At 49.7% G+C, this 15,445-nt stretch overlaps 1 protein-coding gene across 2 annotated transcripts in view; it reads right to left on the bottom strand.

Annotated features, from left to right (window-relative positions):
- The window catches only part of CHRDL2 (chordin like 2), a 35,174-nt gene extending 21,419 nt beyond the window's left edge, over nucleotides 1-13,755 (bottom strand). For both annotated transcript variants that reach the window (XM_066253720.1, XM_066253719.1), the window contains exons 1-2: nucleotides 13,262-13,755; nucleotides 1,115-1,227 (exon numbers count right to left, since the gene is read on the bottom strand). In XM_066253720.1, coding sequence (XP_066109817.1) covers nucleotides 1,115-1,227; nucleotides 13,262-13,343 — 195 coding nt within the window. In that variant the 5' untranslated portion in view covers nucleotides 13,344-13,755. The remainder of the gene's footprint in view (nucleotides 1-1,114; nucleotides 1,228-13,261) is intronic.
- Between the last annotated feature and the right edge of the window lie 1,690 nt (nucleotides 13,756-15,445).

The following is a 15,445-nucleotide window of genomic DNA, read 5'->3' as shown; positions in this document are numbered from 1 at the left end:
GGCCCAGTGTCTGCCCCGTCTGCCTCCCAGTGTCCCCTCAGAAGCTCTTCTCTGCTCCCCCCCTGCGCTGAGGATTGTTGTCACAAGGGAGGCTCTTACCGGCCTTCTGTGTTCCTCTCTAGGCTTCTGAAGGAAAAGAGAGTGCCTAAGGTACTGGCTCCAGCTGGGAATTAGGTACACCCTCCCCTCAAGCATCAGCATCAGAAATAGGTAAGGATGTCTTGCTGACCAGGCTGGGCCCCAGGCAGCTAAGTTAAACCAAGAGTGTTTCAAGCCTCCTAAACCATCCCCTCCTTCCCTACCCTTCCAACCTCAGACCTGGCCTGAGAATTCTAGACCACGTGGAGGTCTCATTTATTCCACCCAGTTGATTGTAAAAGGCCATGTGAAGGGTGCTGGGTTGGAGGTGGGGTGGCAGGAGAGAAGAAATGAACAAAAAGACATGGTCTCTGCCCCAGTTTGTTCAGCCTTCAGCAGGACACTGAACTGGACATAAAAGAGTGCCCAGGAAAACCTGCTTCCGGGGGCTCCATCTATGAGAGGCAGGGACTGACAGACACAGATAACTATTATACCTGGCCAAGAATCATCAGGAGAAAGGGACAGAGAAACTCATGTGGGAAACCAGAAGAAGAAAATACCTGCAGGTGAGGGTAAGGCTCCTGGTGGTGGCGGCACTTGGCCAAAGCCTTGAAGAACAACCCTTCGGAGCAGTGGAATTGGGGGAATGCATGCTAAGGCAGTGAGAGGGCTGGAGGAAATAGTGTGAGGAAGGGAAGGAATGGGGGGCCAGGTCAGAAAGGCTCTTTTCTGCTACACAGGAGGCAGGGAGGATGGCACCAGCAGGGGTGGAAACAGGACAAGAATGAGAGATGGAGATCCGAGTCTCAGCCCAGCCTAGCCGCTGACCTGTTGTGTGACTTGTCTCTGAGCAGTGCACAGTAGCTATAGCAGGTATGAGTACTTGGTAGTAACGCAGTATGGCCCCAAGTTTCTAGGGAGCCTGATTTCAGAGTGCTCCTGACCTCCAGAGTCAGGCTCCCTCCTGCTCTCAGGGGTGACTCCTCTGGAGGTCTCCCAGACACACCTGACACAGGTGGCCAGAGGAACCTACCTCGGAACAAGTGCAGCGAAGGCAGTACATCAGGCCCTGTGGCTCCAGGTAGGGGTGCCAGCTCTCGCCGGGGGAATATCTCTTCCCATGGAAAAGGCAGAACATGTCTGGGCCTGGTGAACCAAACAGAGCTTTGTCAGCCCTAGGAAGCTCCAGCCCAAAGACCCTGTCTCATCCCTCCGTCCTTCTGGTTCTATCTAGGAAGACTGTCCTCTAAACCACTCAGGCCAAGGAGAATCCACTGGACATGCTCTCCCAGTCCGAGGAGCCAGAACATCTGAGTTTGAGTCTCAGTTTGACTGCTCCCTTGCTGTGTGATTTTGGTCATGTCACTGCCCTTCTCTGAACTTTAACACTTCTCTGACAATGCAGTTAGGGGATGAAGCAGTGAAAGTGTTTCAATTGTGGTATAAATGTTAGTTACTACAATTAGATGAATAATGTGAGGCACAGAGAGGATAAATTATACCTCTAAGGTCACACAGCAAGTCAAGCACCAAGTGGAGGTGACAGCCTAAGTCTCCTGACTCTCTCCTTCTGCCCTCATAATCACTCTTACCTTCTTTTCCTTTGTCTCATTTTGCTCATTTACTTACTACCTCTCTGTATCCTCCCCTCCCTTGCCTCTGCCTCTCCCCTTCTCTCTCTCTCTCTCTCTCTGACCCACCTTTTGAATAAAGCCACTCACAGCAGGTTTCCTGCTTCCACACTATATTGTGTTCCTGTATCTCAGCCAGCCATGATGGAAAGTGCTTGAATTGGGAAAACAAAGTGCTGCCTAATGAAAGGGTAGAAACTTGCCTTTAATGTCCTTAAAAACTGTCACCAGTACTGTATTGCACAGACAATTGAATACCGTGTATGTGATTGCACATCAGTTGTTTTGGTCATCTGAGTATCAGTGGTCAATATGGATATGAATGCTTCTAAGAAAGTTCAAACCCTAGCCAGGGAGCTCAGCTGGTGAGAGCCTAGTTCCGATACGCCAAGGTTGCGGGTTCAATCCCTGAACACAGCAGCCCTCACCTCCTCTCCACACATCACCTAGCAGCAGGGCAGGGCCCCAGGCCAGGCTGGGAGCTCCTGTCTACTCCTCTGCCTCTTGCCCCATCCCGGCCAACTCTCCCTCACTCAGGTATCTGCTGATTTTTATGACCCAGAAGGGATGCTATCATTTCTACAGGAAAACTCTCTGTTATCTAAAGAATATTCTGAGCTCTTGGCCCTGGCCGGTTGGCTCAGTGGTAGAGCGTTGGCCTGGCGTGCGGGGGACCTGGGTTCGATTCCCGGCCAGGGCACATAGGAGAAGTGCCTACTTGCTTCTCCACCCCCCCCCTTCCTCTCTGTCTCTCTTCCCCTCCTGCAGCCAAGGCTCCATTGGAGCAAAGATGGCCCGGGTGCTGGGGATGGCTCCTTGGCCTCTGCCCCAGGTGCTAGAGTGGCTCTGGTCGTGGCAGAGCGACCCCCCCCCACCCCGAGGGGCAGAGCATCGCCCCCTGGTGGGCAGAGCTTCGCCCCTGGTGGCCGTGTCGGGTGGATCTCGGTCTGGCGCATGCGGGAGTCTGTCTGACTGTCTCTCCCCCGTTTCTAGCTTCAAAAAGAAAAAAAAGAAGAAGAAGAATATTCTGAGCTCTTTTAGGGAGGAACTAGGAGAGCTGGCACAGGAAGTGTCCACAAAGGCCTTCTGAATTAAATAAAATTGAAATACAAAGAAAGGAACCAATATTTATTTACTATCTTCTCTTTACATAAATTACTTAATTATCTCATTAACATTTTGGTTTTGAAAATTAAATTAGGGGTGACAAATATATGGTGACGGAAAATGGTTTGACTTTGGATGATGGGCACACAACACAATCAACAGTTCAAATGCTATAGAGATGTTTACCTGAAACCTATGTACTCTTATTGGTCAATGTCAATCATTACATTTAATTTCTAAATTAAAAAAAAATTTAAGATTTAAAAAATGAAAATTAATTTAGATAGTGCTTGTAAAGTGCTTACTGAGCTCAGTTCCTGACACTTAGTTGAATGCTATTACAGGCAGTCCCAGGTCATGAATTAGATAGGTTCTGTAGGTTTGAAAATGTTTAAGTACTTATATACACAGAAAGGTAAAAATAAATACTATGTTAGGACAAACATTTGTCTGATTTGCATTTAATAGGTAAATGTACCTGTTCCAACTTACATACAAGTTCACCTTAAGAACAAACCTACAGAACCTCTCTCGTTAGTAACCTGGGGACTGCCTGATTTATGATCATCATGGTAACAATGACCTGCAAGATGGACATTATCATCTCGAACAGACATTTATTTATTTATTTATTTTAGAGAGAGAGGAGTGAGAGAGAGAGACAGAGAGAGAGAGAGAGAGAAGGGGGAGGAGCAGGAAGCATCAACTCCCATATGTGCCTTGACCAGGCAAGCCCAAGGTTTCGAACTGGCGACCTCAGCGTTCCAGGTCGAGGCTTTATCCCACCACAGGTTAGGCTCGAACAGACATTTAAACTCACTGAACCACTGAGTATTGAAAGCCCTACACTTGTAGGGGAGCTCACACACAAAGCAGGAATTCCCTCTGGCACTGGTGGCTCAACCCCCAGGCACACAGCCCCAGAGCCCAGGAGGCGGAGGGCCACTCCCAACCTTTAAGAAAGTTTCCTTTGTAAAAAGCTGATGTTGTAAAGTAATGTCCCCCCCCCCCCCCCGGGTTTACGTAGAGACACCAAGTCCAAATTAATTTTTAAGGAGTTTTATTAAAGGAGGAGATTTATTAATATGCTGGCCACATATGACTAACACCAGGCAAAGCTGACCCAAATCGTGCCATCCAGACTATAGCCCTGAGGCAAGTTATATACCTTTGATCGCACACAGGTTGTCAGGAAAATGAGGAGGAAGGGAAGATGACACAATTCATTAGCAAGCTTATAACATTTGTCTATAGGATTTATAAAAAGTATTTCTACATATTAAAACTTATAAGGTAACATAATAGCGAAAAATGTTGTTTTACATATTAAAAGACATTCTCAAATCTTTCAGTGTTCATCTGCTATCCCTTTGTCTAGAGGTGTATACATTAACTATACGCCTTCAAGATGTGAGGGGGCCTACATGGCGCCAGGGGATAAGCATCCGTGAATGGTCCATTAAAGAAAGAAAGGAAAGGCTTCGCTTGATTCCCCCCCCCCCCCAATGCCTGGCTAGGTGATTATTCTCTTCCTTACAGGTGGGGGGGAAGGGAGAGAATTCAAGTTTTCTTTCTATTTACAATATAATGCTGTCATCTATCCTGAGTTGGTGCAAATCACACACAAGTATAAAAATCATATTTATAAAATCTCTCTGTATGCTTAGCCCAAATTATAAAATGCCCTTTAATCTTCCTAGTAAAAGGGGGTTTCCTACACAGTATGTCTCTGCAAGCCAGAAAAATTCCCTCATTCCCTACAGAAAGGAGAGGGCAAAAAACCTGACTCTTTCTCCTAAAATATTAATATTAATTTTTCAATTCTTTGGTACCTTACCACACTGCAATAGGCTTCCTCAGGCTTCTCGCACTGCTCCTACTCTGTCTTGGGCCTCCCAGGACGAAGGTTTGAGGCCATGATCATGATGCCCTCAGAGTCTGTTTTGATGGCCCGTAGGGACTGAGGATCAGGGCTTAGGAAGTACCCTACTGCTTCCCCAGCCACCCAGAGTAGAAGAGGGGACCAGACAGCAGATCCCATTCCCAGCAAGGCCCCGGCTGCCTGGCCCGTATCAAATGAGCAGTGTTTATCTCTCAGCCTTTGCTGGCAGAGAGGGTGGGACACAGGCCCAGCTGGGGTGCTTGTCAGAGCCAGCCCAACTCTCCAAGGATTGAATAATGTCTTTCTTCCTCAGTCCCCTCTCCCAACCAAGAGGGGCGATTGCAACACTACCATGGCCTTAGGTCTCAGCCCTGTTGCTGAAGAAACCCTGTCCCACCTTCCTTAGGGTGGCCCTGTAGCCTGGCCCCTGTGCCAATTGGCACCCTCTCCCCCTCACTGCTTGCTCAGAGCATGAAGACAAAGAGAATGTCTCAGCCTATGGCCAGGCCAGGAGGCCCCTTCCCCCCACCAACAGACCTGGCAGCAGCTGAGAGTGTGGGGTGCCTGGCATGCCATCCCTCACCCCCAGGAGGCCTCCTACAACCAAAGCTCCCTCCTCACCATGCCCTCCGAGGTGAGGCTTGGTGAGAGGCACAGGGAAGGGTGGCATTGCCTGGACTTCCCTCTTCCTCCAAGGAGATGAGTGCCCAAGGCCATGTCAAAACCAAGTAGGAGGACTAACTGCCAGGCAGGGGCGGCCTCTGCCTCTGTCCCTGCAGTCTTGGCACTAGCCCCAGTCCCTGCACGTGGCTGGTGGAAGGAGGTGCTCACTATTGACACACATTCACTGGGACGGTGAGGAAGACTCTTCCGTCCTCTGAGCCTCAGCTTCCCATCTGCACAATAAGTGTATCTGTTTTGGGGGGGCATGCTGATTTTAAAAAGTTTTCTGCATAGATAGTTTATGAATCTATGATTTCAAAAGTCTAAGACTCCAATCCAAGGTTCTACGTTTCTAAGTTCAAGATTTGAAAATTCCATGTTTCTAAGAGCCTACATTTCATTAGGACATGAAGCTTCTAGAACTGTACAGTTTTGTGGTTCTAAGATTCTATTGTTTTAAGCTTCCACGATTGAGGATATCTTTATAGCCCCATACTCCCAGACTCTCAGGGGCTCTAAGGGGAGTTAAGACGAGATCCAGGGAGCTGGCGGGGCCTATCCTGAGTGACATGGAGAAGGAGGCCAAGTCTGTCTCTCACATCCCCTCCTTCACTTCTACTTCCTCTGGTCCTCTGTGGCTTCCCACTCCTGCCCTGGCCTTGGGTCTGCCTTGCTTTCTCTCTCTACCCCACCACCAAATCTCATCCCAACCACCTGTACCCACATCCTCTTCAAGTCAGGGGGCCAAGTGGGAGACCTTTTGGAGTTAATGACCTCTGGCTGTGATGTCTAACAGTCTAAAGACTGTTAGCGGGGAAAGTTTTTGTTTGAAAAGGACTATTGGCCCTACTCCAGGCTTTATACAGAGAATGAAAGTTAAACAGGTCTCATCCCCTTCAAAACCCGTATTCAGTGAACCTTGACTTTGAAATCGGATAGGCCAGAGTTCAAACTGAATTTGGTTTTTACTTGCAGCCTGAGTTTAGACAAATTACTTAACCATTCCAGGCCTCAGTTTCCACATCTGTTAAATAGAATTAGCAATAATCTCTACAGCTTGGGGTTATTGTAGAATTAAATCAGGTAATAAATGTAATATGCCTAGTGCCTGATACATATTAGATGCTCAATTAAATGGTAGGTGAAAAGCAGAATTGGACGCTCCTCACATTTCCTAACAGTCTGTCTCTCATGGTACTTCTTTTATCCCCAGAACTCTACGAGCAGCCCCCGGCACCTATTAGGGCATGAACATGATGGTAGCTGCCACTGAGATGAACTCTCCCAGGTCTCCTTTACAACCGCACTGAACTTGTTTCCTGTGGTTCCCCGTATTCTCCTAGTCCCATTCACAAGCCAGACTCCCTAGACCCCACCTGGCACCTACACAGACCTCATACACTGGGCTGGGATACAAGATGAAAGTGACCTGGAAGGTTGGAGGAGAGAGTGGGAAGGAGGGGTGAGAGACCAGAGATCAGACCGGAGAGAAAGGCAGAGACTCAGATGGGCCTTGGGAGCCTGAGGACAAAAGACAGCCACAGAAGAGCTTATAGCTGAGGCACGCCGGCGACCAGGTTTGCCTTTGAGAAACATCACTGTGGCCGCAGAAATGGAGAATGGGTTGGAGGGTGAGGCTCGAGGCAGAGAGGTCAGGGGGAGGCTGTCTGAGATAATGCTGACCTTGACCGAGAAAGAAGCAGTGGCAAGAGTGCAGATTTGAGGAACCCTTACTTAGTAGTTACAGTGGGCAGGCTTTGGGACCGGCTGGATATGGATGGAGAAGGTGAAGGAGCAGTCAGGATGGGATGGAGCTTGCAGGTCTGAATAGGTGAATTTGGAGTACTTGGCACAATAAGCAACCTGTTGTTATCATTAGTTACGATATGTTATTATCATTAGTAATAGTTAGATTGCCTCCTGCTATTCATTTATAGAGCTTTTTATATATCAAGTCGTATGTATGTCCATGGGCCTGGAACATGACTAAGCAAGTCACAGTCCCCAGCCTCAAGGAGCTCACAGTCTGATAAAGACCACATACCATTTGACAAATGCTACGAGGGCATTTGTCAAATACGAGGAGGGCATAGGTTCTTCAGGGAAGGTTTCCCTGGGAACATGCCCACGCTGAGTCTCGAAGGAGCTAACTAGGTGCAGGTGGGCAGCAGTGGCTTCACACAAAGGCATAGAGGTGGGGTGACCATGGTTCACGCAGGCCGCTGCAGGTGGCTGGGGTGTGCTGGTGCTTGTTCCCTTCCCCTCAGGAAACACCCCCATGGATGGGCCACAGCCAAAGCTCTTTCTCTAGCTTGATACTGACTTAAGGTGATCAGACTTCGCTGACCTAATCTGAATTCAGGGCAGCAATGTTTACCAGACAGACTCCAAACATCATCAGGTTACCCCAGCCTGTCACAGCCTGGCTCCCGCTTGCTTTTCCAGAAAAGCTCTACGGCTAAGCCCTTCTTCAGCCTCATCCCCTCCTGTGGAATGTCCCAGTCTTTCACCCCACCCCCAGGCTCCTTCACACCGCCTGTCTTCCCACATGTGATTCCCCATCTCCAGTGTTTGACCAACTCCTCTCATTCTTCTGTTTTGGTGCCACCCTTTCTGTGAAGCCACCCCAACTTTGCAGGCCACTGGCCGATCCTTCATCGGGGCTCCCTAGAACTGAGTTCAGTCCTCCATTATGACTCTCACCCACTGGGTTAGAAGTACTTCTTTACTCAACTGTGAGCTTCTTTAAAGCAAGAACCAGACCTCAATAATTTCCATATCTCCAGTGCTCTGCTCAGAGCCTACATAGAGGTGATGCTTGGTAAATGAATGTATGATGAAAGAACAGAGTCAATGAGGAGGGGAGGTTCTGGGAGAGGAGGTGACTGATGGCCCATATTCCTGAAAACCTCTTTCTTTAACAAAAAGAGAAGTGAATTGTGTGATAGGAGAGCCAAATCTCTCTCAGAACTTTGATTGTGCCACCTAACAGAAATTAGCCTTTGACTCCCACCCCCTTTCCATCTCTCACCATCTAAACTCTCAAACCACCTGCCAAAGCAAACACCGTGTACAACAAGGTCAGGACCCTGGACAGGTAGGGGGATGCGTGATTCCGTGATATTTACATGTAAGTCAAAATTTCCAAACTGTCTTATCCAGGATCATCCCACCTTCTGCCTTGAAGCTCTTATGCTATGAAAAGGGCTTGTGGTGGGTAGTTAGGAGTGGGTAGTATGGCTGGGGATTTTCCCAATAGGAAGCAGAAGAGACAACCAGAAAGAAGCTTCTGAGCTACAAGGGAGGCTGGAGGGGACCGGGAAGGGCTAGGGTATGAAGAGAGAGGCTTGAAACTGTGGCTGGCCTGTCCCCAGCCTGCAAGAACTCAGGAGACCCAGGTGAACCAGGCTGTGCAGGAATGCGAGAACGTTTACATCTTATTCCTTGAGTGGCCATACTTTATTTATTTATAGTCCCCTTTCCACCCAAACAAACTTGCTCCCCTCTAAGACATAGCTCTCCTCTGGGCATTGGGACCTGAAATGCGAGGCCTCCTAAGAGAATCAGGAGTGGAAACCTGCTCAGCTGCTCAGTGGCTAAGCTGTGCTAGGTCGAGTCCTCACTTCTCTAAACCTGACTCCTCTTACCTGGCATGTGACAGATGTTCAGGAACATAGAATAACCTCAAAGGAGAAAATGGTCAAACCAGGAAAGGGTCAGGGGCAGAAATGAGACTGTTTACATTCTATTCTGCCTTGGACATACATTAGGTTCACAGAATCTTAGAAATTTAGGGGCTGAGAGATGACGTTCAATCCCCTATTTTACAGATGTGTAAGCTTAGTCCTGGGGATCAAGACTTGCCCAAGATCACTGATTTATGTCAGCACTAACTCTACTGCTAGTCTTCTGATCTGAGGTGGGTGCTTATAGAAACACCTATCCCCTAAGGAACAGAGCCAGAAAAAAAAATGGCTTTAAATTGCAAACAAAAGGGTGAGACATAAAGAAGAATATTCATTACAAGAATGGGTAACGCAGGGATGGGATCCTGCCCGAGGGCAGGGGGGCCTGAAATGATCTCTGCACTGTACCTCCCAGGGGCAGTGCTCTTACAACAGTCCTTCCATTTGGAAGTCCAAGGGATTCAAGGTCCCTCTCCTAGAGCCCAGCGCCATGGCCAGTGGCTGGGGGAACTTGAGAGGCCAGTCCTGGAACAGGTGCAACAGCTGGAGAAACTGCACAGCTGTTACAGGGCTCTGGCTCAGCAGACTGCAAGCGAGTGAGTGAGACAGAGACCTCTACTGGTGGGAGAGAGGAGGTACAGAACTGCTCAGACAGTCCCAGAGAGGGGCCTACCTGGAGCCAGATGTCAGGCCTTCATTCAGACACCTGCCACCCTCTTGTGCACATCTAATCAGGTGGATGGGGATGCAACTAAACTGAATAGTAAGGCAGGGTCCCCACTGATGAGTCTCCCTCTACATTCACTGTCCCAGACTATCTAGTTACTTTCACCTGGTATCTGAAGGTCTATTTACTCCTCCCTGGCAGGGCAGGAATACCGGGCTTCAGTCCCACCCACCCCAACCCCCAAACTCCCTTTTCCAAAGGTCTGAGAAGACTCAGAATCAAGGTATCTTTCGATCTCAAGAGTCTTAGACTCACAGGATGTTAAAGCCAGAATGGTCCTCAATGATTATCTATTTGGGTCCAACTATCTGGCTTTCTAGCTGGGGAAACTGAGGGGCAGAGAAAGGCAACTAGCCCTGTGTCACAGTTAGAATTGGTGGTAGGGCTAGAGTTGGTGTCCTGACCTTCTGATTCCAAGTTTGTCCTTTGTACCAAATCACCATGGGAGCTCCCTTCCCACCCCATCTCTGCTTCTGGGGTTTGGGATTCTGTGAGCTGGGAACAGAAGCTTCAAGTCCCAGAGAACAATAACCCATGGAGAAGAATAGAGAGATCAATGTTTTTACTTCATAACTGACTCTATGGAAAGAATTGGAAGGATGGAGAGGAGAGAAAGCAGAAGCATGCTGGACCTCCTAAAGGGGGAGGCAAAAGAGAGGAGCTGGCGTAGGGGAGAGGGGCAGAGCACTGGAGAGGGAGTAAAGATATTAGGCAGGTTCTTGTTCCAGAGGGATGAGTACCCAAAGTGACCAACATCATGTATGCCTGTGACTCCACCTACAGCTGGAATCAGCACTGTTCGGCGACCAAGTCAGAGGCCCGGAATCAGGGTTCAATCTGTGGTAAGGGTTTGAGGATCAAGCTTCAGCCTGTGGCTGGAGTTGAGACTCAGTCTGGGTTGGGAATAAGATTCAATCTGTGGCTGGAAATAGAGCTAAAAATAGAATAACCTTTGTTTGAATAGCCTCGTAGTTTAACTGGGGAGCAAGCTGCCATGCATGCTCTAGGCCCTTGGCATTTGCAGGGCTGGGCCACCTCAAGAGTCTGCAGACTTGAGAATTTCCATCTGTTTGGCAGCAATTCTGAAAGCACCTTAGATGTCACTAGAAGATTTCTTACCCACAACAGGCCTGAGATCTTACTTAAACTAAGACAAGGACCTTCATAAGAGACCTTCAGATAGGATACTAGCAAATGACTGTAGGATTGTTTCTAGATTTATAAGTTGTCATCAGTAGACAAAATAAGGCTCAGAGAAGGGAAGAGAGTCCCTTTATACACCAATAAGTGAGAAATCAGGAACTATAAGCCAGGTCTCTATTCTTTAATGAATTTGCTGCATGACCTTAGGTAAGTCACTCACCCTTTGGGGGCTTATTTTAACTGTTAGGATTGGAAAATTGAGGGGTAGAAGCAGATGATTTTCAAAGACTCTCTCAGCTCTGACATCCCAGAATCTTAACACACCCTTCTGAATGCCAGTCCACCTCACCTTAACTCAATATGTCTGCTGTTTCCTGTGTGTCTGGAGCTAAGATCCAGGCTGTAGCAAAGACTGAATACTGACAGGACCCAGTGAGAGGTATGGACCTGAAGGCCAGTGGAGGTCCTGAGGAAGCAGATCAGAGTGGATCAGGTGGCCAGGTAAAGTCTGCTGAAAGAGGTGTGCCTAAGCAAGGTGAAGGGCTGACAAGATATGGAAGGCAAAGAGGAGGGGTGTGGGCAGGACATGAGCAATCCTGAAAAATGATCTGATTCTAGGGCATCTTTCCAAGATGCAAAAAGGGCAACGATATCTGGAGAAAAACCTTGGGGGCTAAGAGCAATGTGCCAAGTAGGAGAGGCAGGCAAAGAGGGCATCCTGTACTAAATCCCTTTTCAGAAACAACAGGTAAATGTTAGGAGGAAACCTCCAGGGCTGAAGAAGGGGGAGGAGACATTCACTGAGTACTAGGCATTGTGCTGAGCACTTCAACAAAGGCACTTCCTTTCATCGTCTCAAGAACCCTTTGGGTTCCAGGTGAGTATATGTCTTGGAGAGATGAAGAGAAACAGTCTCAGAGAAGTTGTGACTTATGAAAAGTCACACTACTACTAAGGGGCAGAGCCAGGACTTGAACCCAACATTGAGCTCTTTCCATTACTTGTTACTAAGGACTACTTACTAGGAGTCTCCCGCTGCTGGCAGCCCAGGGACAGCCAGACATGCAGCCTGCCTTAATGCGAGCAGAGACAAGAATAAAACAAGATCCAGCTCCACCGGCTCCGAAAGTCACATGCGAGAGAAAGGCAGAGATGGGGAGGGCTGCTAAACTGTGGAGAGGAAAGAGCAGTAGGCTGGGAGGCAGGCGACTGGGGTCTTGGGCCCAAGTTCTGCCCTGTATAACCTGGACTAAACCACTGCTCCTCCTGGGCCTCAATTCCTTTATTGGGTATTTCAGGGTTTGAACTAGCTCCTTCCTTTTTATTAAGAAATTCTTTGGTTTTGTTTTACATCCTCACATCATTCTAAGAGATTGGCAGGGGATGCAGAGGGGATCCACCAGCCCATCTGAGGGACAATGAGGAAACTGAGGTTCAGAGAGATTATATAAACTGTGTGAGGTTACACTGTGTCCAAGTGGAAAATCAAGAAATGAGGAATTGATATTTTTAAAGAACCTACCATGTGCCAGCTGGTTGCTTTGCATGTTTTCTCTAATGTAATGCTCACACCAGTTCTGGGATTTTTACTCCCATTTTATAGGTTAGGAAACTGAGGCTCAGAGAAGTGCCCTCCATGCCTGCCTTCCACCAACTGGTATTCAACAGATCTGGGATAAGGAAGACTGGTTCTCTTGCTGTGCCTTGCTACCTCTCAGAGTCTCACAAGTCCAAATCAGGGCTCCTCCCAGACCCTGGAGGGCAGGGGAAAGCACAGGATTTGAAATGTAGAGTTCTGGCTTCAGATGGCTTACTCACTAGCTCTGCAAACTTGAGCAAGTTTCTTCTCTCAGCCTAAGTTTTCTCACCTGTAAAATGCAAATGATACCCACCTCTTGGGAGTGCTGTAGGATCAAAAGAAGTAACCGAAGGGGAAGGTTATCCTAGTTAGCTCTTCTTTCTTTCCACCAGCTCTCTTTTAAAATGCAGTAGCCTTTTCCCCTTCATCACACTCTCGCAGCCAAACACACTGGACTCTACTAGGAATAAGTGCCCCCCACTCTCACCCTCAAAGCACAGTGACCCGCCCTCTCTCAAGCTGCCCTCAGTCCTCCATCCTCAGGCCCATGACAGCAGCCCCCTTGGCTCTGAGTCTTGCCAAGGTCCCCCCAGTCGTCAGCCCATACTAGTCTGCTGAGGAGCTCCACCCTTCTAGCACAGGTGCTGCCTGGATAGCAGTCAGTAAGCACACTTTGGGGTCCCTAGTCCTGGCACTTTCCCCGCACATCCCCGGGGCTCACCTCCCACCTCTGCCCATCCGGTGCCTCCAGCCCCTACTTACGAGCTCGAGCGTGGGAGTCCAAGGGGAACCAGAGCAGCGCGAGTCCCAGCAAGGAAGAGAGGACCCTTCCCTCGGGAATCATCCTTCCTTCCCCCAGGGCCAGGCCACCAGGTGCTGTGCCGAGAGGGGAGTCGGAGATAGTGAGATGAGAGGGGACACTGAGGCACAGGGGCACAAAGCAATCCACAGACCCAGGGAGGGCTGCTGCTACAGTGGAGAGTCAGAGAAGGGGTCGAGAAGAAGGCGGTGAGGAGCGAAAGGGATGTCTAAGGTGGGAATAAGAGGAAGGTGAAAAGAGAACAAGGGGAAAGGAGGGAGACGATGGAGGGAGAGATAAGGAAGGTACGAAAAAGGGGAAAGCAATTCAAGCAAAGGAGAAGGTGAGAGGGAGGGGCGGAGAAGAAAGACGGGAGAGGACAGGGGTCTGTAGAGCGCGCGGCGCTGGGCGAGGCGCGCGGGACCGGCGGGTTGCTCTGGGCGCGCGAGTTAGAAGCGGCCGGCGCTCCCGGCTCGGTGGGCTCGAGGTCCGGCCGCGGGGTCCTGGGGCCCGGCGAGGCGGCAGTCCCGGCGGCGGCGACGGCGCGGCGGCCGCGGCGGGGAGGTTGCACGGGGGCCGGCTCTGCACGCCAAGGGCGCCAGGCGCCGCGCTCGGGCGCATTTGTACTTTGCCGCGGGAAGCCCGGCCTGGCGCTGGCCTAGCACTGGCGCCTCCTCTGGGGCACCGCGGGCTCGGTGGATTGGCCACCCGAGAAACAGGCCCACTTTTCCCCTCCTCTCTCGTGCGGGTCTCCTGGACCGACGCTCCAGGCGCGGCGCCGAGAGGAGCGAGGGGGCTGGGGAGGGGGAAGGGGCCACCAGGGCCACGGGTTTTAACCCCTGACTCCCCGCGACGCCCGGAGTGCAGGACGACGGAACCCATGTAGGCTTCTGGTAGAACTTTTGGGTCAGGAAGGATGAGATGTTCGGATCCGAGGGGGAAAGCCGGCTGCGAAACACAGAGACGCTCAGGTTGCGGAGCTCGGTGATGAGTGCAGAGAGCTCGGGCTGTCGGTGGAATCAATACACTTGCTATTGTTAATTCTGTTTGGTATTGGACACTCCACCTCAGAGCCCGTTTCCCCATCCCTGAAATGGGAATCTTAGTATCTTTAATATTTTAATCTCTTCCCACAGTTATTTGGTTTCTATTTATCATTGCTACCTACCCTACACTTTTACCAACGGAATGAACTCAGATAGTGAACGTAAGAGCACCCCCCGCCCCCCAAAAAAGCACTGAAAAAAATAAAGGTCATAATTCCAGGTGCCTAGAATGCACTTACTAGTTTCCCTCCAAACCCACACAAGCCATGCCCACGTTGAAATCCAGAACAGCTGGATCCTTGATCCTTCTGGAAGTCTTCCTCTGCGTCTCCATTCCATTCCCAAAGCAGGACACAGTCTCTCCTTCGCCTCTGCAGGTAAGGCCCGCACCTCTCTGAGAGTGTTGGCCAGGTTCAGTCCTCTCCAGTAACCGCTGTTCTTCAAAGTGTTGTTCGCCCACCACCAGAAGGTGAGTGAGCTCCCTGAAGGCAGGGCGCTGAAGCTCCCCACCCCAGCCTGTGGCTGACTGGTGCTTTATATCTTGTGTTGAGTGAGTGCCTGAATTAATAGACTCCTAAGAAGAGAACACCAGCTCTATCCAGAACCAGATACCCAGACTCTGAAATCAAAAGGGCAGGGTCCTTATCTTGGCTTTCTCCCTGACTTGCTGGGACATTTTGGATAAGTATATCCATTCCCACTTTGAACCCCAACTTTGTGCACAGCTTCTCTTGCAGAGCTGCTGGAAACTCCAGTGGGAGTTGGAGGGCAGGACACTGAGACAGTAAGAAATGATGTGGGATGCCCACATCCCACTCTGTTGGGAATCACATTTCCAGGTTGGAACAATTCTGTCTGTAAAGATATCTTCCAGGTCTAAGGTTGGGCTCCCCACTCCACTGTGCTGCCAGTCCGCCCCCTCCAGAATGAAGAGCACTGGAAGCAACCAGTCATCCCAGAAAGAGCTTCCCCAGGGTTCTCAGAATCAGAGACAAACAAAGCTCGGGTGCCCTTCAGGCTTCACTTCTCCCATTCCGCTCTGGCCCGTCTCCTCCTCTCCACTCAGTACACTTCATTTTAAAATTTAATGAGCGCTATGTA

Source organism: Saccopteryx bilineata, chromosome 1, assembly GCF_036850765.1.
Source record: "Saccopteryx bilineata isolate mSacBil1 chromosome 1, mSacBil1_pri_phased_curated, whole genome shotgun sequence".
Lineage (NCBI taxonomy): Eukaryota > Metazoa > Chordata > Mammalia > Chiroptera > Emballonuridae > Saccopteryx > Saccopteryx bilineata.
This window is presented reverse-complemented; position numbering and strand designations above follow the sequence as displayed.